A 26,065-nucleotide genomic window follows, 5' to 3' on the forward strand; every position below is an offset into this window, starting at 1 on the left:
TTTTGTAAAAAATTGGAGTTGGGCCCTTCTTCCACTCAGGTATTTAATTTGTTGTCAAATAATGAGTTGGAGATCTTTTTAATTTGAATAGTTGCTAAAGTAAAACGGAAACTATTCATTTTGTTAAGATTGACAGTTGAAAGTGATAATACACCTAACCAAAATGAACAAACAGTATATCCCATCAAAACAAATACGGTAGTTACGGGATCAAAAATAAAAGAATAGGGGCTCTATTTATATAAAAAAATGAATAGTACGAAATTAGAGTGTACCAAGGTAAATATGCTGAAAACGACTTTCTCACGGGAAGGTTGCAAAACTTAACACGAAAGGATTCACACCAAAGATGAATCTTGCCAAAGTGCAAGAGATTTCAGTTCCCCGCATGTACTTCAAATCATGTTAAAGTTGTCAAATTTGAGTATTAGTATATATAGTGCTGATTAATCTACTAGGGTTTAGAGGCATTTTAACAGGTACCCCCATTTAGTAGAAAAATGTCATTGAACTTTGCACAGGTCAAGTTCAAAATTACTCAAAAGCCACACCAGTCAGACGGCAGGTCACGATCTATGCATTACGAGGTCACAGTTTCTATGCTCGCAATTTCTCAACCCAGTCACCGCGCTGATTTTTCCGAAGTTTGCCGAAGTAAGGGACCGGTCGTTATTTACGGGAGGGGGGGGGGGAATGGGTGTTTTGGCAAAAATATCGACAAAAAATTTCGCGTTCCCCCCTCGCGTCCGCTCAAAATTTTCGCGTTTCCCCTTGTTTTCCCAATTTTCTCCATTTAAAATTTAACAATCCCCCTCCTGGTTCAACTAAAATTTCAGGTTCCCCCTCAAGATCACAAAAAATTTCGTGTTCCCCCCTAAATTTACCCATTCCCCCCTGCCATAAATAACGATCGCTCCCTAAAGGCCCATCTTAAAACCATTTTCTGATAGTTATGGAGTAGTCATCAGTTGTGTTAAAAGCCTCAAAAGTATGTGTAGGTTTTTCCTTGTCTTATCATGCAAAAAACTGGTATTCATAAAATATTTCTGGAAAATAAATTGCGTTAAGATAATATCAGTCCCAGAACAACGCCAAATATGGATTAAAAGACCTTTGACCTTGGATGTACAACAGCATGTTATGATCTAATGGGAAACTGTGCACATCAACAAACACCATTTCTATCAAAAAGGCAACGGCCGATATAATTTGAAACCACATAAATTACTAGAGTTGGTTCTTCTCTTGGATTTGGACCAAGCTTTAGAATATCGAATGTTGCGTTTTGAAATAAAACAAACCAGAAATTTATCACCCATTGTAAAAGATATGGCACATGTACCGAATACATGTACATACATTGCCTGGCCCAGCCATGCTAACCACATAAGGAGATTATACGATTAACGTAGTGCAGCTATTGTCATAGCAGGGTATTATTATGTAATACTCCTGATCCATATTTGGCGCTCTCTTGGACTGAATATGTTAAATTTGAAGGTTTCATGAACTGTGCCCAAATAAACCGTGGACCTGACCGTTTACAACCTTCCCCTAGAAAATAACCATAGGTAAATTGCTCATAAAACATTGATCTGTCAGTTAAAAACAAAATCAGAAGTGTTCAACGGTTTTCATTAGGACAAAATGGAAGTGAAAGTATATAAAATTACGACTAGATCGGCCTTTTACGCCATAGAATATTATGGAATCTGCACCCTCATAAACATGACAAAGTCGGGCAGTATCACAATGGATTTTTGTCTAATAAAGCCATTGCGACTTTATTCATGTTTTCCGAATACCACGAGTCAATCCGATCGGTTGAATTCACGCGCCTGTATAAACTCCACGCACGATTGGTTCTATGTCCTTGTCTACTACAAAAGCAATATTGATAGTCCGTGGCTTCCACACAGACGAATTTTGACAAAATATTTTATATACGTTTTTTGGACTATTTTCGTGGATTTGACCGTTTGCAACGTTGATATGATATGATTTTCATGGCTTTTGGAAGGGAATGATGTATAAAGTTTGTACACTGAAAAAACCAGAAGTACCGGTATCTGTCTGCTGGAGGTATTCTTTAAGACAAAAACCTACCCGACTTTGTACCCAAAAATTGAGCAATCTGTTTTGTTCCAAAAAACACATTTCTTTACTCATTTTCGCTAAAGTGAAATCTGATAATGATAGATTGGACCCTTTACAACTAGAAAACGTTTATGATTTGTCATTCGAAAATAATAGCATTGCAAAATTAAATAAATACAAGGTTATCTCCACATAATTTGTACAATTTCACAGAGGATAGACCAAGTCAGATGCACTCAGAATAAAAATCCCTTTAAAAAGGGATGTGCTGGGACATGGTTGTTCACATTGAGTAACTTTATATTTCTTTTTATAAAAGAAGTCAAAATAATTTGAAGTGCAAAGATTCGGTTGGTTCAAACCTCAAAATTAGGCACTTTTTCCCAGATACTGATGATTCAGTTGGATTCCTTACAACAGTTCCATTCCAATTTGTATACTTTTATGCTCTTTATGTTGTTACTCCTCCTAAGGGTTACGTTCACTAACTTACAGCCCAATATGAACAATTTTAAAATATGATCCCTAGATGACCTATGACCTCAAAACATTTTCACTCACTTGATGCCCCCTTACACAGATTATTACCACTAGGTAATGTTTGACATTAAGATATACTTTTACAAAGGAGGGCAATTTCCCCATCGCTTTATCTAAATCAACAATGACCTCATTTGACCACTAAATGACCATTGACCTCAAATATCTCCACTCACGTGTTGTCCCCCTACTCAAATATTATTATCACCAGGTTTGGATGGCATGAGTTGGAACCGACGTTTGCACCTTATAGTATAGATTAATTCATAGCTCTTTTTGTTTTTTGAGGATACAAAGTAACAAGCAAAGCCAATAAGTGAATGTTTATTGATAATATTCGTAGTAACAAAATCCAATCATTACATATGCTCTAATGCTTCATTCTAGTTATGACATAAAAAAAATGTGAAGGATGTATTGCTAGGGAGAAATGGGTAACACCTACTAATACTAATATTTAACCGGGTCTTGCAGTTTGTTAGAGACAAAAAACCCAAGGGATTAAGTGAGTTGGTCTGTAACTTGACATAATTATTACGTTTGGCACTAGCCCTGGACCCAGTGCCGTGACCAGTACCCGCTGGACTCGGCCGCTTCGCGGCCTCGCCGGGCGCGCTTCGCGCGGCCTCATAGTCCGAGGAACTGAGCCAGTTCTAGTTTGGCACATGAATGAATCTGATCTCAATATGGGTGGATGTAATAATGGGTGCTGTCAATTATACTCATATCTGTCAATAAAGGCTGGATAAGTCACTTAAATAGAACATCGGTGATCTCAATATGGGTGGATGTAATAATGGGTGCTGTCAATTATACTCATATCTGTCAATAAAGGCTGGATAAGTCACTTAAATAGAACATCGGTGCTTCAAGCGGTCAAGCCTCTCTTACTCATGTCTTTCTTCATAATAATTAGATTTTACTACTTTCTTCCTCCGTACCTCCGTCAGAAAATTTATTTATTTTCTATATCTACCTCTTGGATATAAAAACATACACAAAATAAGAAAAGTTTAGGAAACAGAAATGGTGAACATGTTGCAGGCGGTCGAGCACGCTGCACTCGCTCGCTGCAGGCGGTCGAGCACGCTGCACTCGCTCGCTTGATTTATTACTGAATGCATCTTGCTGTTTTCTCTCATTTATATATCAAACATTAATGTATATTATTATTATCATATTAATCTCAAAATTAAGGCGAACACTGTCGCGTTACAAGTTACAAGGATTTGATATTCTTTTTAAATACTAAACGTATTTCCATGGTCCAGTTTGAGGATTTAATGCTCAGCTGAAAGAATTTAATCAAATACCAAGGGACATAGAAGGCAGTAATTTGGAAGAAGAGTCTGGCTGAAGATAGGCCTAAACATTGCGTGCTTTTTCCGACCTCCATCTGCCATGTCTAGAAATGAGGGGCGGCACGTGAGCGTTGAAAGCCGCAGATGCACCTCCCGACCTGAGGCTGTGGAGCCCGTATGAAGTGATGTCGGGAACGAAAGGCTTAATGAAATCAAGTACCGTTTCGCGTGTGCGGGTGTAGCTTAATGGTAGTGAGGTCGGAATAAGGCCACGCTTGGAGTTTGTGAGACGCCGAATTAGTGGTAAATTGCAATCAATTGCGTCACACCGTCATCATCCCTATATCTTCGTGTTAAAAATTGCCGTGATAGTACGATGAATCCTCACGTTTTTCAACAACTACGCATGGTGATTTTATTCGAGATAGACCGTGCAACTCAGGCTATAAGCATACAATTTGAGATTTTGAGCGCCTGCCACACTGTTTCTATTCTATGTTTTACGATTTTCGCATGATCAATATATGGCTGGCCGTAACCGCCACAACTTGGAGCTGCTACGCGTAGCTTACTTTTCGCTTCGCGGAGCTAAGTTGACCAATCATGTTAGATCTTTTCATTACGCGGAGCCAGTGGATGCATCCTCGTTCCAGAGAGAAAAACTCTTGCCAAAATTAATGTTTACTATGGGGATTTTAAATGAATCGATTGTAAATAAACCACGACCAGTTGTACAGGATCAATACCATTGTTTGATTAGTGTATAGTCAATGTTACCTTGCATGCATGTGTAATGTTTGTGGCGTGTTTGTTTGTTTGTTTGTCTACTGTGTCAGGCCAGGATCACTGACACCCACGGTACTGATACTCTCATACTATCACGGTGATCATATTGTTGAATGTTGTTGACTTAAAAATAATCATGATGCAGTCATGTCTACAGTAGAACTCACCACGACCTTTGAAGGACTTAAACCCTATTAAAAGCTATTAAACCAAGATAACACTCAATGAAAACGGCTCAACTATGTTACATCAGATCTTCTCTGGTTAAATACACACTGCACTTGTGTCTGTTTTACCTGTGCAATGAGCAATGAGCTGGTATTATAGTTTCAGTTGGGTGAACGATTATAAAGCGAACGCAAGGTAACAATACTGTGGGCTTTTGTTTACGAAATGAGACAATAGTCTGCTTATTGTTAACCAGCGTTCTTGAAAATGAGAAGCTTAATGACTTAACACGGTTTAGAAATAATTTCTTCATATTTTTTGGTACAAAAGTACCAATATTTCCAAACACCTAAATTAGCTAAAAATTTAGGACATGTTACAAAACTATATTTTCTAGAATTTCAGAGAATACTTTAAATATTGGCCGGTTATTTTTTACACAGTAGTGACGTCAACTAGGCAATGGCCTATACTTCTAACATACACTATTTGTAGAGGTCACGCGTCAATGGTGAGCGCACTGAGTATTGTGTATAGGAAAACGGACAGTAACTACAGTATGTATGGCCTACTACTAGTATATAAAGTAAATCCGAACTGGTTTGCAGTTTGCTGAAGGTCGAATTCCGCAGGGACACCGCGCAAGTTATACAAATTAGCTCCCGGCGATACACTGCAGATCGCAGAACTGTGTGCATAGTTTACCACCACTCTGCCTAGCTATATAGTTATGTACAATACTGTATGAGTTTCTTATGAGTGCATGTCCATCTTAATAATAAGTCAGTTCGTACTTTTCATAAACTACTTTTTGAATCACAACTTTCGTGACCGAGGATATCTTGCAACTACGTGACGCTCGTCTGGCAAATTCTTAATGAATAAATTCGCTTCACGTAATGAGTAAGTCGTACTTAATTAGTCAGTTTTACCTCCGAGTAATGAAAAACTCTAACATGATCATGATTGGTCAATTTGGCTCCACGGAGCAAAAAGTCAGCTACGGTTAGCAGCTCCACGTTGTGGCGGTTGCGGCCTACCATATCAGTAACCCATATGATATTTCTATTGCAAGAACATTTTATTTGTTGTCAGGTTTTAAATACACTAACTGGAAATTAAATACACTAATTAGTGAGGACCGGTATTTTGCTGTGGATATGTTTAACTGCAATTTGCGGGTAAAAATTTGAAATCCTGAGTAAAAATTTTGATCATATTCAACTCTTTGAGAAAAAATTTATATAAAAGAATGCATGTAAAATCCAGCTGCAATACAATGTACATTATTGACACACTGTCACTCTCTTTATCTACGGCAATAATAGAATATCGATTTCAATCGAATTGAATACGATGCTCAGTTTTGAGTTTGTAGTTGACTACTAAGCGACCTAAGCGATCGATTGCTAGCCAATCAGATAGAACTCCTTTTCTTGCGTTCGGTGAAATACCAGTCGCCCGTCGCTCACCAACGGAGTATTAAATTTATATTTATCGAATAGGAAGTCGACACTGTGTGGGTCGCCTAACACGGCGAAACGCTCAGCCACTGCAACTGGACAGGTTGCTTTGAAAGTGCGGGCAATGGTGACTTCCGTGCCCTGCCTATACTGATCATTTTTTGCCTTCTTGAGGTGAATAGTAAGACTGTCCTTTGTTATTGCGCAATCTGATCTTGAAATGTCTCTGACGTCGTCAAATCGCAAAAAACCTGCGTATGAGATAAATATGACAAAAAGAGTGCGTAATTCGGCCAAGGAAGCCGTCGGGTGCCCGTGAGCGACGAAAATTTTTGCCAATATGTCTGCTGAAATAGGTTGTTTTCTTAATATGGGGGCCGCGGTGACCCTCTTGAACCCTTGAAGCGCCAAAACAACCATGGAATTGTCCGTTGGAGAAGACAACCCTGCCAGACTGTGGACGAATTTAACCGCCGCCATTGCGAAGTCTGCCGCCGACTTGGCGCCCAGTTGCGCCAGGTGGGATATGTAGAGAGAAAAATGAAAGGGATTGACCGGGAAAATGCGCACCCCAGTCTTTGATGACGCCCAATTCCTCCATTTCTTCCATGCCGCCAAGTATTGCTTTGTAGTGGATGCTGCCTTTGACCCCATAAGCAGAGATGGTAAGTTCGATGTGGCGAGTTTGGTCAAGTCTGGGTCTCGCAGAGACGCGATTAAACGATTCCATTCATCTGCAAAACAAATAGCAAACAAAACAGCAACTGTGTCCATATAAACAAAACCTTACTATATAAGGCGAAAACGCCAAAAAGTTGTAAAAACTTCGGAAAAGCCGAAAAATCATATTGATAATAATCACTTAAACATCGTCTTCATAAAATCACAAAAACGGGCATGGGTGGGCGGGTATTGAGTGCTGCAATGCTCAACCGAGAATGAACGAGAGACACGACGAGGCGAGCGAAGCGAGCCACGTAACAATGATGTTACGTAATGGCTCAATGCCTGGGCTCAATGAGCGTACATTCGTTCGATAACGAAAATAAATTGCACTTTTTATAAGCAGGTCGGAACTGTGTCCGAATCCAAATTTGATGTTACACTGGTCCATATTAATGTAACATTAAAAAAGAGACTTCTCACATGCAAAGCACCACGCGAGTCTCCCTCTCCTCCCGCTTTTTTTTTCACTCAGTTCAGTCGGTGTTACTGGTTCCTTTATTGTCCCCGTTTCTTTGCCATCGGTTTTGTAATTTCAGCCACTCACCTGCAAAGATACCCTCTCCTCTTCTCCCGTATCACTTATGTTTTTTTTGTTTGATTGGTTTTTCTTGTCATCTCTTTAATTTTAGATTTTCTTAGGGTGGTACTACACCCCTTGATAAATGTGTGGCTATTTTTGCATTTTTCTCAAAAAATAATAACACACTGGTAACAAAAGTTATGTATATCACTGACTTTAAGCATCAACATACTTGGTGAAAATATTGCACAGGTTGGGAGGGGGTGCCAGCACCCCCCAAGACATTTAAAAACATTGAGACAGATATGATATTTTCGACGATCAGAAAAACTGTCCCAGTTTAGGGAATCAAAGACAAAATGAGTTGGACTCAAGACCAGCGGTACGTTATTTCTGATAAAAAAGAGGTACCGCTAGAATGTACCTCATTTCTTAACATAATTTTTATAATGAACCACTTTTCTTGAATCACTGAAATTTTAGTGAAGTAATTGGATTCCTTGTCCCTATAACTTTGTTACTACCGGCAATGTGTATTTATTTCTTGAGAAAAATGCAAAATGAGTCATAAAATTTATCAGGGGATGTAGTACCACCTTAATTTAGCTTAATTTATCTGTTGGTTGTGGTATTTTACTCTCTTACGCAATTTGCAAACTTTATCAGTATGATCAAAATATCTGAAAAAAATAAAATAAACTGAATGGAAATGAATTTGAAAAAATTAAAGGGTCTTTTAGTGACACTAACAGTGACGCTAAAATTATACCATTTTTATGTTGCTTAGTGTATTTCAATGGAAATAGTCTATTCTGGCGGTCATTTTGGACGTGTGGTTAACAGGTAGAACAGGTTATTTTCTATAGCATTTTATTACTGATTTGTTTGATGTTTCATGTAGATCGTCTGAAAACTAAAGTGCGAAATGCGTTTTTGCTTTTAAATGTTTAGGATTTATCCTAAATTATGCCTGAAAGTTCACATATTGATGGTCATGTCAATAATAAAATAGGTTTAATAAAAATCATTACGATTGTGCAGCACTGAGGCTTGATTTTGTATCTAATTTGAAATGTATTTCCTATCTCTATCTTTTTTGTCTTAAAAAATGACTGGATTAGCCTAAAAGTTCTATATTCGTTCAAAAACGAATGCGTCTAATCCTAATCCGTCTAATCGACTGCCACAGTCTAAGCCTAATCCGTCTAATTGACACGCATTACTTCAAAAGATAGCGTAAAAATTTCTTAGCTTCGGCTGAAACAATGGCTTGAAAGAATTACTTGAAAATAATTAAGTTATTGATTTGAAGGCGCTATTATCATGATCATTCTTCTATGAATGTTTTGATATCATCAAATCGATCAACTACCGTACTAAAGGATCTCCTTACAATTTACATGTATCATAAATATAACTTTTTGGGGAAATATATGACACAAGAGCAAAATGAATGTTTGATTTATACAAATGGATATACCTTCAAATCCAGGTAGGCCTACAGCATTTTTGTAGAGCATGTCAGAACACGAGAATGTCCTTCTGATATAAAATATTTTTGGAATTTTTTAGAAAATCGCGATAATAAGTTTTTCCTATTTTTTTTTTTCTTTTTTTTCATGAAAAAAAATGACATGGATTAGTATAAAAGCTCTATATTGTTCAAAAACGAATGCGCGCGGCATGCGGGAAAAAGTCTAAACCTAATCCGCCTAATCGACTCCCACAGTCTAAGCCTAGCTAATCCGTCTAATTGACACGCCATATTTCAAAAGATAGCGCGAAATGTTACCCCTGTATGACCTTTCGTGACCTCTAGCGGTCAAATTAAAAATGCCTCCACATCTTAAAATTAACTTTGGATCATGTACTTTATGTGTGGAAACTCTTATGCTTTTATCACAAACCGCAATGATTCAGCTATAGCAGCTGTACTAAAGGTACCTAATGGAATTTTGGATTTTTCAGGAAAACCATTTCGCGCACATTTCCCGACTTCCTTGTAATGAAATTTTTATACTACAGGGTGTCCCAGAAAAAATTACCGAGTGAATAAAATTGAAAGTAAGTCGAGAAATAAACATCAGAATCAAAATATTTAACATATAGCGTATAGCCCATTTTATTGTGCATAACATACGAAAAATGTATTTGATTCGCTTGACTGGTTGCGAAGAAATTCACGATTACATAATGCGAGCATCAATGCAGTTCATTCCAAGTTTGATCAACAGGCGCGTTTTTCATACTCGCTCACCACTTCCTAAAGTTTGTGTATCTCATTCAATTTAGTTCACATTATCTATTTTATAATACGACGGTGTCATGCTTTCACTGAAGATAAAGAAAAGTTTTTCCGAGAAAATCTGCAATTGGAAGCTGTCCAACTTTAATTCTTTAGGTTGTGCAAATATGTTATATTTTAACTTTACAAAGAACATTTGAGCCAAGAATGACAATGATCAAGTGCTTACAGCTTTACGTGTGATTTTTGATACCATGCAACATTAATGTTGAAGTTTTGACGTTTTAAAATATTTAAACTTTGCATTACAATTTGCATTACAATTCCAAAAACATTAATGTGCCGTGTGAGAAATTTTTTTAAGCCAGCTGGAATTCTTTATGCAATAATTCTTTCAGCAATTTTATATCAACATTAACGAAAAAAGATATTTACAAGTACCAAGCATCATCTTACATACAAGCTTTCATTTTCAATATCGTGCAGGTTTTCAAATTTGAACAAAACCTAATTAAATGTTTTGCAAGAAACAGATTGTTTAAAAAGAACGAAAAGGATTTCACCAAACAAACCCAAATATGAAGCCCATTGACAGTTAACCACTAGTACGCATTGTGTTGAATGATCTTTCTTTCAAACTTGGAATGAAGTGAATTGACGCATGCGTTATGTAATCGCTCATTTCCTCGCAATCAGTGAACCGAATCCAGTAAAATTGCCGTATAAGATGCAAAATAAGATGGGCTACACTCTGATTTTTAAATTTTTGGATTCTGATGTCTAGTTATTGACTTACGTCCAAATCTATTCGCCCGGTAATTTTTTCTGGGACACCCTGTATATTAAGAAGTGTCCATACCCTGAGCACTACCTGCCGATCTAACAATACCTCTGATTGGTCAATTACATGATATCTTAATTTTAATCACAAATCAGAATGGAGCTTTGCAAATAATTCACCACAATGTGTTTGCGTGGTGAAATTATTCTAATAATGTTGCTGATTGGTTTAATTGATAATGAAAACTTCTTTTTGACCAATCGGCAGGTAGTTCTCATGGGGTTAAATCTCCCATTAAATTCTACATTGGTTGAATCAAGAATGTTTCAACTTTAAACCATACAAGTCTTAGTTTAAAACCACTAATTCAACTCGGTTTGCTATACAATAACAGAAAATTATTTTATTTGGTATTTTATTTCAACAACATTATAGAAAAATATAACATTCATATATCAACATATTTTACATTATCATTATTAAAAGGTTGACATAAAACGTGCAAATGTCGGGTTATATAAAGGATAGGCCTATAACAATCAAAAACATTTTACTTTAAATGTTGACAAGATATTTTGCAAAATATTTCACAAAAACATTTTGTCAAGATTTAAAAAGTGTTTTTGCAGTGTTTTTTCATACAAAACGTTTGCATGACCCTTATATAACCTGACACTTTAATGTTAATATTGAAACGTTGTCACCAAATCCACAACAAGATTTGTGTTTGTTAGGATTTAAAACAATAAAGAATGGGATGACACGGTCAATATCTGCAAATAATGATTTACAAAAATCCAATTACATCTGCCCCTGCCCCTTGTTTGTTAGGGAACAAACCAAAAGATCGATGACGTCCTATAAACACAACTAGTTTCGTTTCTCAGCCGACCCCCTCCCTCCCTGCCAGAAACGTAAATGATATGTTGAAAATTTTGACATGATAATAATAATGACACATTCTTCAGCCCGATGTTTTTGCACAAACGTAATCGAGTAGTTTCGTTTATAGGACGTCATCGATCTTTTGGTTTGTTCCCTTACGTACTTTTTTCAATTCAATATATTTCAATAACTGAGAAACTGGACGTGTATAAATATATGCACTCACAAACATGCGCAGCAACCATAGCACTAAGTGTTTAGCACTTTCCCTTTCGTATAATGGTATAATTAAGTGTTTTTTCCGATTACAAGATCGTTTTGTAAGGGCCCGTCGCATGCATGTGTCGTAGAAGTTGTGTAGTATATGGGAGAAGTCTCGAAGATTATTTGTGGAAACCTGCTTCAACAAAAGCTATAGGCCTACATTATGTTTCCTTCTCATTGATTGTCTTTGTTTTTGAGTCCTCACTATTCATTATATTGCACTTATTAAAATCATATGAGTTGAATCTCTTCATGATCAGTCATCGCGTGAATCTGGAAATAGCTGCCTGGCACAGGAAGGTCTGCTACGGTGTGGCCTCTGAGGATACCAAGTCTGGAAAAAAGAAAAGGAAAAAGAACACAGAGTTAACATAATTGTAGAACAATTATTCAGACAGTTTCGTTAGCTTAGGGCCTACATCATTGGCATCATTCTGGTGCATCCTGTGAATAGTAGCGTCAATGGCTCGGGTAGCGACGTTAATTTTTGTACAATATTTTTTTTCTGGGACATGAGAGCATAATGACATATCGAATTGCACTCTGATTTCTGAATAATTATAAAGGATGTCCTTCTGATATCAAATAATTTTGACCATGGTGTACCATCATCAATCCTCTAATCTAGACAATGAAAATTGTTTTTTTTAGGTTTTTTTATTTTTTATAAATTATTGGACTAGGCCTACTCCCTTTTACATTTAGCTTCATTCAACAGAAATGTTAACAACACATTCTTACATTTTAATACCATCTAAATAGTGTATTTATAAACTCACCTGGTTTGGCGTAGGCCTACTTGTTGGGGATGATGTGACATCGTCAAAGTCTTCGTCACTGCCGTAACCTCCATCGGTAGACGTTGACGGGATTCTGTTGCAGAGCGGCGTCGATGGTGATGGAACCCTCACTTGATGAGACTGGAAGGAGAAGACAGGTGTCGTCGGCAATGGAGAGATGATGGGAGGGAGAGTGATGAATTTATCTGAAATAGAACAAACGACAAATAGAATAATTATAATGTTTCAAATGCACTGATCTGGTGTAACCTGATACAGACAAATAGGCCCCTAAGGCACGGAAAAATTATATCACAATCTTTAAACATTTTTTTCCATTTTTCCAATGTGTATAACATGGTTAATGTAATAAAACCAGCAGCAAGAAAAAACACCAGAAAACATATACCAGCAAACACACAAATGTTTTTAAAACGTTGTTGTTGTAAATGAAAACATACAACAATAATTTAACAATGTTATCAAAACTGTTATTGTAAAACATTTTTTGTGCAAAATATCGAATAACCTATGTCAATACTTTTTTGCAAGTTTTCAAAAGTGTTTTCTGAACTTTATTAAAACGTCTTATCCATTTATATATAACCCGACATTTAAACGTTTTCTGTTTGCTGGGGTAACATTAATCACGAAAACTATCAGTAGTAGTAGGATCCACAACATGCGCATCTATCAAGGCACAGTTCTTTAACCCCAGTACATTTGTACATTCATTGAATGACCTTTGAAAATTTGGGTACTAAAACTCATACTCTGCAACTTGAGGTCAAATTATACACTATGAGTGCTTAATTGATGTTATTAACTATGCCATTAGGATGAGGCCATTGTGGTCCATAGTGAGTTCCGAATAATCGGAAATGAGAATATGCCATAAGCACGTAACTTCATTATATGGATTAAAGTATTAAACAGCACGAAACTTGTGCAATTAATCTCGAGCCAGAGACAAAATCAACTTCGTATTTTCATCTTATTTTGTTACTCGATTCAAATGCTTCCATAATTAATTTAAACTCACATTTAAAATGTTCATAAATACAATAGAATCAACACTTACAAGGCCCGGGAGTAAAGACGGACAGGAGATCGTCTACTTCCATGAGCTGCTCTTCGTCTACATCTGGAGATGAGGCCGATTCAGATGATGTCACGGGTACCGTGCTTGGACTTGATAGAGAATTCCTCTGGTCGTGTTGAAGATCTGCAAAAGTAAATGGGAAATGAATGTTAAAGCTACACTTTTCCAGCGAAATATTTTTTTATCAGACCACATTTTGAAACTTATTGTTCCGATTTAACTTTTTTGTTATTATGACCTTATGAATCCCAATCAATAACCTAAAGCATGATCAAATTGACCATCATTTTATTTATTAAAACCATATTATCTCATCGTACAAATCTCACAATGATACATGCAGCCCGACATGTATCTTTATTTCTTATTTTTGGTACAGTTTTTCCTACAGAGCCAACAAAAACTTTTCATTAAAATATTTCCAGAAAAAACACATTTAGCTTATCATACAAATCTCACAATGAAAATGCAGCCCCTGTATGTAGCTCGATTTATTTCTTTTTGTAGTTTTTTTTTACAAAGCCGACAAAAATCTTTCATTCAATATTTCAAGAAAAATTTAATTAACCAATGCCGATACAAAAATATTTTGCAAATTTGCGATAAAGTGAAAAGAGACTTACCATTTCTATCTAACCGCAGCTCTTCCTTGAGTTCAAGCCAAACATCATCTGTCGTCTTGCTTTCCATCTCGAATGAAGATGAGTTGAAGTCTGCTTCGAAAGCTTGTCTGTTGAACCACACCAGATCGTAGGAGATATCGTAACGGTCAGCAATGGCAAAGTCCATGATGAGATGTAGTAATACTAATATCGAGGCGAGTTTGTAGAACTAGTAAATTAGACGATTGTAAATACGATTTTCAAAATTAGAAGCCAAATATTTTTACGTGGTGAACTGAACGGAATGCAAATGCGAAGTGTCACTACTGCGAAAATAATACTTCTTATATTCTTATTAGTTAAGTTCAAGGGTAGTGGCACAATCGATAAACCCACCAATCAAATAACACCAGCATTAATTTGCATAATTTGTGACTCCACTTCAGATTCGCCGACCAATGAAAATCTTCGTCCATCGTAGGCCTAGTCCTCCACTCTTGGAAGTCTAATCCGCCTAATCGACTGCGGCATGCCGGGTAATTGACCCGCCATACTTCAAAAGATACCGCTAAACTTCATTGATTTCAATATAAATTTAGTTTCTTCGGCTGAAACAATGGCTTGAAAGAACAACTTGAAAATAATTAGGACTTATTCATGTATATCATCTGAATCATTTGATATCGTCAAACAATGATCTCCTTATAGGCCTAATCATAATTATGCATGTATTTATACCAGAAAATTAACTTTCTGGGGCAAAATGAATACGGTTTTTTGAAAAAATAAAAATGGATAGAATTTTCAAATCTGAGACTAAAATACTTCCTGATTCAAATGTGTTGGGAAAGATATTGGTATATATAGGCCTATATTTTTTATATACTTCTATTCTTGCTTGTTGTTTAATGTTGATGTTATTGTAGATGATGTGGAAAATAAAGACTTATTATTTTTATTAAGAAAGCGAATCCTTCTTTTTGAGAACAGTCATTTACGAATTATTGTCATGATTGTTGACACACAATTAAAATTATTATGAGGTTTCAAGTTTAGATTATGATAATAATAATAGATCTTAACTTCTTAATAAGAAAATGAACAAAAAATAGTACTAAAAATGTCGCAGTTATGATCCGAGTCGACGAAGCGACATGAAAATGCCCGTTTCATTTCCCTCAAATTGACGATAATTTGATGATCATGTCATTTTTATAAGTTTTATAAATATTGAAATTATAAGTTTGCGCAGTACTCTATGTTGATTTTGTATTTCAAATAAATGAAATCATTTTTCATGTAGTTTTTTTTTTTTGCATGAATATAACCATTTTACTGGACTTTTTAAATTGAAAAAAAAATTATATAAATATAAACGCTATTAAATTGCTCGAAAACGAATGCGCGTGATCTACTGAAAAAACAAACAAAACAAAAACCCTAAAACTAATCAGTCTGATCTAACCTGAGATCTAACTGAGCCCAATCTGTCTAATCGTCTGGTGGATAATTGACAGCAATTCTTCAAAAGATTTAACAATAAAATCCATTTCTTCGGATGAAACAATGGCTTAAAAGAACTATTTGAAAATAATTAAGTTATTGATTTGAAGGCGCTATCAACATGATCATCCTGCTAGGACTACTTCGATATCATCAAATGTATCCGTCTTTAAAATGATCTGTTAAATATGTACCAGAAAATTAACTTTTGGGGAAATATTATCAGACACAAGAGCAAAATGAATTAGTTTGATAAGCTTTGATATACAAAAATTCGTAGTATTTTCGAACCCCGGTACAAATGTGTGGGAAATGTATCAGCTTAAAGAAAGCGAATTTCTGAGAACATTATTTTACCTACAAGCTGTATCAAAATGATTTCATTTATGGACGAATATAGCAGAAAATATTTTTTTTGGAAAATACATGGTACAAGAGAAAAATTTAAGAAAGCGAATCCACCTTTTTGAGAATTTACCTGTTTACGAATTTTAACACATTTATAGCGTTTTAAAGACGTTATAAACGTGTTACAAACGTTTTTTGGTGGAACGTTTTGATAACATTCAAATGTTGGGTTATATTTAAAACGTTTTATATAAAAAACTCTGCAGCATTTTCATAATGCTGTCAAAATGTTATTCCAGAATATTTTGGGCAAACATTTTTTGTAAACGCTATACTTATATACATTATGTTAGGATGTTTTGCATCAAGTTTTCGATAATGTTTTCTGAATGTTATTAAAACCTTCTATACCCTTCATTTAACCTGCATGCAAACGTTTTCTGTAGAACGTTTTGTGTTTGCTGGGTAGTTTAAATTTACAAGGTTTCCATTTTAGGGCCTATAAATAAATGATGGATCTTAACTTCTTGCTAATATCAGGATATATTTGTAAGAACAGGTACAAAATGTCGCAGTTCCAGTTATGCTCCGAGTTAAACGTTGCTGTGATTCGACGAGGCCACTTGATAATGCCAGTTTTATTTACCTAAAATTGCTTATAATGTGATGGTCAGGTCATTTATAAAATAGGTTCTAAATTATCTTAGTAAGTTTGTCCAGCACACAGGGTTGATTTTGTATTATATAATGAAATCAACTTTGCATAAATTTCTTTTTAAAAAAGCGATATTATATTTTAAAAACGATCTTTACTTATATCAACATAGAATTGCAAGAAAAAAAAGCCTAATTTTCAATATTTTAATCCGCATAATCGTCTGCCGGGTAATGATTGACACGTCATACTTCAAAAGATACCGCTAAACTTCATCGATTTCAATATAAATTTCATATCTTCGGCTGAAACAATGGATTGAAAGAACTACTTGAAAATAATTAGGACTTATTGAATTGAAGGTGCTACGGGAGGTGCTATCATCATGATCATCTTGCTAGGAATGTTTCGATATCATCAAATTTATTCGTCTTCATGATGATCTCTTAAATATATATCAGAAAATTTACTTTTGGGAAAATATCAGACACAAGAGCAAAATGAATTAGTTTGATAAGCTTTGATATACAAAAATTGGTAGAATTTTCGAACCCCGGTACAAATTTGTGGGAAATGTATCAGCTTAAATTTAAGAAGGCGAATTTCTGAGAACATTATTTTACCTACAAGCTGTATCAAAATGATTTCATTTCTATATGGACGAATGTAGCAGAAAATATTTTTTTTTGGAAAATACATGGTACAAGAGAAAAATTTAAGAAAGCGAATCCATCTTTTTGAGAATTTACCTGTTTACGAATTTTAACACATTTATAACGTCTTAAAGACGTTATAAACGTGTTACAAACGTTTTTTGGTGGAACGTTTTGATAACATTCAAATGTTGGGTTATATTTAAAACGTTTTATATAAAAAAAAAACTCTGCAGCATTTTCATAATGCTGTCAAAATTTTATTCCAGAATATTTTTGACAAACACTTTTGCAAACCATTTTGTCAATGCTTGCTAACATGATGTTTTGCATCAAGTTTTCAATAATGTTTTCTGAATGTTATTAAAACCTTTTATTATACCCTTAATATAATCCGACATGTAAACGTTTTCCGTGGAAAGTTTTGTATTTGCTGGGTAGTTTAAATTTACGAGGTTTCCATGTTAGGGCCTATAAATAAATGATGGATCTTAACTTCTTGCTAATATCAGGATATATTTGTAAGAACAGGTACAAAATGTCCCAGTTCCAGTTATGCTCCCAGATAAACGTTGTTGTGATTCGACGAGGCCACTTGATAATGCCAGTTTTATTTACCTAAAACTGCTTATAATTTGATGGTCAGGTCATTTATAAAATAGGTTCTAAATTATCTTAGTAAGTTTGTCCAGCACACAGGGTTGATTTTGTATTATATAATGAAATCAACTTTGCAGGAATTTTTTTTAAAAAGCGATATTATATCTCAAAAACGATCTTTACTTATATCAAGATAGAATTGCAAGAAAAAAAGGCCTATAATTTTCTATCTTTTAATCCTAATCCGCCTAATCGTCTGCCGGGTAATGATTGACACGCCATACTTCAAAAGATACCGCTAAACTTCATCGATTTCAATATAAATTTCATATCTTCGGCTGAAACAATGGCTTGAAAGAACTACTTGAAAATAATTAGGACTTATTGAATTGAAGGCGCTATCATAATCATTCTGCTAGGAATGTTTCGATATCATCAAATTTATTCGTCTTCAAGATGATCTCTTAAATCTATATCAGAAAATTAACTTTTGGGGAAATATAAGACACAAGAGCAAAATGAATTAGTTTGAGCTTTGATATACACAAATTGGTAGAATTTTCGAACCCCGGTACAAATTTGTTGGAAATGTATCAGCTTAAATTTAAGAAAGCGAATTTTTGAGAACACTATTTTACCTACAAGCTGTATCAAAATGATTGGTACCCATCGGTTTTTCATTTGTAATGGACGAATGAAAACAACATTTATTTTCATTTTAGACTTTTTTATAGTCTATATTTTCTTCATTTCAGCTTAATTTAGCATTTGTCATGGTTGTGTGCAAATTCCTATTACTATTAGATACGTTGTAATAAAACATGATTTTAAACATTTGTATATTACTTTTCTCTGAGGGCTTGCAGCAAAATTGATATTTTATTTTCCTTGGTATGGGTTTGTGGTTAGTAGTCCGGTAATGATGATGATATGATGATGATGACGACGACGACGATGATGATGATAATGATGACGATGATGATGATGATGATGATGATGATGATGATGATAATGATGATGATAATGATGATGATGAACAAATCAAATCAAATCAAATCAAAGATGATAATGATGATGATGACGATGATGATGATGATGATGATGATGATGATGATGATAATGATGATGATAATGATGATGATGAACAAATCAAATCAAATCAAATCAAATCAAAGATGATAATGATGACGATGACGATGATGATGATGATGATGATGATGATGATGATGATGATGATTAATACACAAACGAAAAAGAGGAACAAACATGCCTAGCATGTAATTCTATTCTTAACATGGAAAAATTCGACCTCTTATCTACTCGCAAACTGAGATTATGCATATGTTATCTCTTCAATAAACATTGTAAAAGTCGATTTGGCCTTAAAAAAATATGTCACATGTTGTTCGGATTATAAAGACACAGTTTGTTGACCCTATAATGTTTGTGCACTCATAAATTGACCTCTGAGTGTATTTGGTATAAATGCATGATCTTCTATAACAACAGGTTAACTTTCTTGTTGAATGGAGGCCTCGAGGTCACTGAACTGTGTATTTGGAGATGATGTATTTTTTGGGTCATAGCACACGTGTTAAGCAAAAACATATACATGAGAAGTAAACAGGTTACATCTTCTCTGCTGTGACTGATACCATAGAAACGTGCTCTTTGTTTAAACATTGCAAGTAACATGAGAGGCAAACATTAATGTTTCATATTGCTTGCACCCCCCCCCCCCCAAAGCAATGTTGGAGCCAATACTAGACCAATTGTCCGTTCCTGTCTCAGTATCAAAACAACATTGACTGGTGGGTGCGGAGGGGGGGTGAAATTTCATACTAAATTAAATCCCTCATCACTGCCATCATCGTCACCATCACGACTCTAATAATCATCTGACATCAGTTGTATTATCCATCATCATCATCATCATCATCATCATCATCATCATCATCATCATCGTCATCATTATCATCATCATCGTCGTCGTCGTCGTCGTCGTCGTCATCATCATCATATCATCATCATTACCTGACTACTAGCCACAAACCCATACCAAGGAAAATAAAATATTAATTTTGCTGCAAGCCCTCAGAGAAAAGTAATATACAAATGTTTAAAATCATGTTTTATTACAACGTATCTAATAGTAATAGGAATGTGCACACAACCATGACAACTGCTAAATTAAGCTGAAATGAAGAAAATATAGACTATAAAAAAGTCTGAAATGAAAATAAATGTTGTTTGAAGCAGAAAATATTTTTGTGGGAAAATACATGATACAAGAGAAAAATGAATGTAAATACAAATTGATAAAATCTTCAAACCCCGGTACACGTTAACCATGTTAACGGGAAGTGTGTTAATTTAAATTTAAGAAAGCGAATCCATCTTTTGAAAATTTACCTGTTTACGAATTTTAACACGTTTATAACGTCCTAAAAGTCGTTATAGACATACCTTAGATGCCACACCTTCACCTTCTTCTGAGATTATAATAGTGTGGCAGGGTTTGGGAGGCTTTTTTGCCCATTAAAAACCCAATTTGCTTAGTTCCTGCTTAAAGCAGAGGAGTGTGGGCGATTGAATAGCACTTTCAGGCAATTTGTTCCAATTTTCCACCACTCTTTGACTGTAGAAGTACTTCCTTGTATCTAGTCTTGATCTTGATTTGGCCAGTTTTTGGGAGTGTCCTCTGGTGCCCTGGTAGTCCGCTTTCTGGAAAAGGGTATCTGGATTGATCCTGTCGATTTGATTCATGATTCTGTATGTTTGGATGATGTCCCCTCTTTCCCTTCTCTTCTCCATTGTGGTGTTATTAACGTGTTATAAACGCTTTTTGGTGGAACGTTTGGATAACATTCAAATGTTGGGTTATATTTAAAATGTTTATATGAAAAAACTCTGCAGCATTTTCATAATGCTGTCAAAATGTTATTCCAGAATATTTTTGGCAAACATTTTTGCAAACTATTTTGTCAATGCTTACTAACATTATGTTAGGATGTTTTGCATCAAGTTTTCAATAATGTTTTCTGAATGTAATTAAAACCTTTTTACCCTTAATATAATCCGACATGTAAATCCGTGGAAAGTTTTGTGTTTGCTGGGTAGTTTAAATTTACGAGGTATCCATTTTAGGTCCTATGAACATGATAAATAAATGATGGATCTTAACTTCTTGCTAATATCAGGATATATTTGTAAGAACAGGTACAAAATGTCTTCGATTGGTTCAGGAGTTACCTTACTGATAGATCCCAGTTTGTTAACTTTAATCATCGTAACTCAATTCATTTGAATACAAGTTGTGGAGTTCCACAGGGCTCGATCTTAGGACCCTTATTATTCATTTTATATATAAATGACATTGTGTTCTCAAGTAAATTTTTCTCATTTGTCATTTATGCTGATGACACTAATTTATTGGCTTCACATAAAAATCTCCATCACCTTATACATTCAGCTAATATTGAACTTGCAAAAATTTCCACATGGCTTAAAGTAAACAAACTTTCCCTTAATATTAAAAAGACCACATATATGTTATTTAAAAACAAACACAACACACGTATTACGTATCCTGACACTATTTCAATCAATATTGAAAACAAACCTATCTCAAGGGTCTCTCACACAAAATTTCTCGGGATAATTCTTGATGATTCTCTAACATGGCACCAACATAACACTTATATTACAAATATTGTTTCGAAATATTCAGGTATTCTTTATCGTCTTAAACACATACTTTCTGGCTCAACATTATTTTCCCTTTATTCTAGTTTGGTTTTACCACATATTCAATATTGTAATATTATTTGGGCCGACAAGAATAATTGTAATTTACAATCTATTCATCTCAAACAAAAGAAAATTGTCCGTTTATGCACCAACTCACATTACCTTGCACACACACAACCTTTGTTTAAGAGATTAAATACACTAACCGTTTATGATATTCACAAACATCAAATTTCCCTCTTTATGTACAAGTTCAAAAGTAGTTTACTCCCAAATATTTTCACTGATTATTTTAAGAAGAGTAATACCTTCCATTCTTATGGAACCAGGTCAGCTGAATTGTATAGACCTCGCAACTTCAGAACAGATCTTGCAAATAACACAATTAAAAGACAGGGCCCATTAAGTTGGAATGTTATTGATCTCAATATTCGTAACTGTAACACCATTAAATGTTTTAGTAACCTGTATAAAGATTATCTTGTATCCCAATATGAGTTGTAATTAGATTGCTCGGGGTTTTATTTATAGATCATGTTGATTTCCAATCAATGATTCTCGTGACTTTGAGTCTTGTAACCATCTTTTTATTATCTTGATTATATCGTATTGCCAACATATTTGTCTGTCTCACCTGTGCTGTCCTGTCTCGCTTTGCACATTTTGTAGTTTTGTCGCTTCATAATGTCTCTCGTCTTTACACGTAGTATTTAAGTATTAGTAGTTCTCTTAAAAATTTCTCTCAGGGTGGCCAAACTTGTACGAGTCTTGTGCTCTTTTTTGGTCATCCCTCCATTGTAATACCGTTTGTTTTGAAATATGATTCAATTGGTAAATAAAACTGAAACTGAAAACTGAAACTGAAATGTCGCAGTTATGCTCCCTTAAACCATGGAAAACTTTGTTGTGATTCTACGAGGCCACTTGATAATGCCAGTTTTATTTACCTAACATTGCTTATAATTTGATGGTCAGGTCATTTAGGCCTATACAATAGGTTCTAAATTATTTTAGTAAGTTTGTCCAGCATGCAGGCTTGATTTTGTACAGGGTGTCCCAGAATGATTTGTACCGTGTTTGAACAAATTATCAAAAATATATAGTCAACAGTGTATCTAATTTTAATAAGTGCAATACAATGCCACACATGTCTCCTACTTATTCTGTGACTTTCATGGAAATAGCTTGATTCGTTTTGACGTGACATTGATATTACTGAAAATGGACGAAAACTGCATGAGTGTAATTTACAGTGCAAAGGCATCATAACACATGTATCCTTTATCACCATCGCGTCGTCCAGCCGCACTGTGCAATATATCGGAGAAATCCTACATTCTTTGATAGGAAATACCACAAATTTGGCACAGATGTAGAGCTTACAATGCTAAATAATTCTTGATATGGGATTAAGTGAAACATTTCAATATGACATCAGATATTTAGTTTGAAAAACATACTTTTTATGTGATTTTTACCACAATTTTTACCAAAAAATGTCATTATTACAGAGGATATACCTTCCTCAAGGATCCTCCGCAGTAAACATACTTTTTATGTGATTTTTACCACAATTTTTACCAAAAAATGTCATTATTACAGAGGATATACCTTCCTCAAGGATCCTCCGCAGTAAATTTTAATCTTATTCGTTGCAACTTGCATAGCAGTGGGTTTGCAAACAGGTACAAAATGTCGCAGTTCCAGTTATTCTCCCAGTTAAACGTTGCTGGGATTCGACGAGGCCACTTGATAATGCCAGTTTTATTACCTAAAATTGCTTATAATTTGATGGTCAGGTCATTTATAAAATAGGTTCTAAATTATCTTAGTAAGTTTGTGCAACAAGCAGGCTTGATTTTGTATTATATAATGAAATCAACTTTGAATGAATTTAAAAATTCTTTAAAAAAAAAAGCGATATTATATATATCTCAAAAACGATCTTTACTTAATATATCAAGATAGAATTGCAAGAAAAAAAAAGCGTAATTTTTTATCTTTTAATACTAATCCGCCTAATCATCTGCCGGGTAATGATTGACACGCCATACTTCAAAAGATACCGCTAAACTTCATCGATTTCAATATAAATTTCATATCTTCGGCTGAAACAATGGCTTGAAAGAACTACTTGAAAATAATTATTAGGACTTATTGAATTGAAGGCGCTATCATAATCATTCTGCTAGGAATGTTTCGATATCATCAAATTTATTCGTCTTCAAGATGATCTCTTAAATCTATATCAGAAAATTAACTTTTGGGGAAATATAAGACACAAGAGCAAAATGAATTAGTTTGAGCTTTGATATACAAAAATTGGTAGAATTTTCGAACCCCGGTACAAATTTGTTGTAAATGTATCAGCTTAAATTTAAGAAAGCGAATTTTTGAGAACACTATTTTACCTACAAGCTGTATCAAAATGATTGGTACCCATCGGTTTTTCATTTGTAATGGACGAATAAAGCAGAAAATATTTTTGTGGGAAAATACATGATACAAGAGAAAAATGAATGTAAATACAAATTGATAAAATCTTCAAACCCCGGTACACGTTAACCATGTTAACGGGAAGTGTGTTAATTTAAATTTAAGAAAGCGAATCCATCTTTTGAAAAATTACCTGTTTACGAATTTTAACACGTTTATAACGTCCTAAAAGTCGTTATAAACGTGTTATAAACGCTTTTTGGTGGAACGTTTTGATAACATTCAAATGTTGGGTTATATTTAAAATGTTTTATATGAAAAAACTCTGGAGCATTTTCATAATCATGATAATGCTGTCAAAATGTTATTCCAGAACATTTTTGGCAAACATTTTGGCAAACATTTTGGCAAACCATTTTGTCAATGCTTTATGTTAGGATGTTTTGCATCAAGTTTTCAATAATGTTTTCTGAATGTTATGAAAACCTTTTATTATACCCTTAATATAATCCGACATGTAAATGTTTTCCGTGGAAAATTTTGTGTTTGCTGCATGGGTAGTTTAAATTTACGAGGTTTCCATTTTAGGGCCTATAAAAATAAAAAAAGTGACTATATCTCATTAACCAATGATCCTACAGAGATGTGACCACTGACTTTTTTGTTCCTTATGACCAGAGGAAAAGTTTGACATATCGCACAACTCTGTGGGATGTTTGGTTAAAAAGATAGAGGGTTTGGTGCATAAAGTACGAAAACATGTGCAATTTCACTTAGTTGCCAGCGGAAGAAAACGGGAAGATTACAGTGGTTTGTTGCCAGCGGAAGAACCCGAACGATTACAATACCTAGCTGGGGGGTGTAAACCCCCAGCTAGGTAATTAACCCAATCACTGGGTTCCGTATGTGCGGTTGTGCTTCAGTGTACTGTCCAGTGCAATGTGTGTACCTACTCAGATTACAAGGTCTCTATCCACTACTCGCACGACAGAATAACCTGATTATCGGCCTGAGATAGGCGAAAAGTTTTCTGATGATTACGATTCTCCAATTGTTGACTAAAAGTACTAAAGCAAGTAACCAGTGCGATGTTGATCATGAAATAGCTTAAGCACAAATTAACTTCAGGATAACCTGATTATCTGCCTGAGATAGGCGAAAAGTTTTCTTATGATTGCGATTTTCCAATTGTTGACTAAAAGTACTAAAGCAAGTAACCAGTGCGATGTTGATTATGAAATAGCTTAAGCACAAATCAACTTCTTCGGATAACTGAAGAAAGAAGAATTAACTTAGAGAGCATCCAACTTTGCATGGATAATGGACTTTTGAAGTGGAGTGAAAAGACATCAGGTATAAAAATTTGATAAGAGTTGGACGAAAACTTTAGGGGACCACATGGGAAAGTCTCATTGGACTAATGAATATGGGACTCGGAATATCATTAATATAATATCTATTTTTCTAAAGAAATTGAATTGCATATATGCGTTTCTGAGTAAAATGTTACAAGATGTAATAATCTATACGGTGGTGAGCACCCTGAGTTAGATATATTGACGTGCTTTGCGTTACGTAATAGTATGACTATTCGGGGGTGGAGGTATTTGAGTAGATCACATCACGTGCGGGTTCTATCTCAGCAACACGTTATTCTGTGGCGTAGTGTATTCTCATTAAAGAGTGTTCAGAAGAATGAATATGTCAGAGGCATTAATAACAAATAGTCAATTGTGCTGGTATTGGGGCGATTAACTCTGTTTTAACGGGAAGTAGGAATCAACTCCAGGTTGGCATGGGATAGCTAGACTTTGGGGCCAAGTACTATGCCCTCAATTTTTCAAGATTTTTGTGAGGTTGC

At 34.9% G+C, this 26,065-nt stretch overlaps 2 protein-coding genes across 3 annotated transcripts in view; both read right to left on the reverse strand.

The window, feature by feature from the left end:
• Positions 1–3,924: 3,924 nt before the first annotated feature.
• LOC140140459 (uncharacterized) lies at positions 3,925–7,129 on the reverse strand. Its single transcript, XM_072162219.1, has 2 exons — positions 6,369–7,129; positions 3,925–3,928 (listed from the first exon to the last, which is right to left on the reverse strand). The coding sequence occupies exons 1-2, from the start codon at positions 7,127–7,129 to the stop codon at positions 3,925–3,927; spliced, it is 765 nt and encodes a 254-aa protein (XP_072018320.1).
• Positions 7,130–11,186: 4,057 nt separating this feature from the next.
• LOC140140310 (uncharacterized) overlaps positions 11,187–26,065 on the reverse strand; it is a 42,307-nt gene continuing 27,428 nt past the window's right edge. The window contains exons 1-4 of one of the 2 annotated variants that reach the window (XM_072162085.1): positions 14,281–14,611; positions 13,637–13,780; positions 12,556–12,761; positions 11,187–12,110 (exon numbers count right to left, since the gene is read on the reverse strand). In XM_072162085.1, coding sequence (XP_072018186.1) covers positions 12,033–12,110; positions 12,556–12,761; positions 13,637–13,780; positions 14,281–14,446 — 594 coding nt within the window. In that variant the 5' untranslated portion in view covers positions 14,447–14,611 and the 3' untranslated portion in view covers positions 11,187–12,032. Of the gene's footprint in view, positions 12,111–12,555; positions 12,762–13,636; positions 13,781–14,280; positions 14,612–26,065 lie in introns of those variants that run through there. The other variant, XM_072162086.1, reaches the window with a different exon arrangement.

The sequence above is a fragment of the Amphiura filiformis genome, chromosome 19 (assembly GCF_039555335.1).
Source record: "Amphiura filiformis chromosome 19, Afil_fr2py, whole genome shotgun sequence".
NCBI classification, from domain to species: Eukaryota; Metazoa; Echinodermata; class Ophiuroidea; order Amphilepidida; family Amphiuridae; genus Amphiura; species Amphiura filiformis.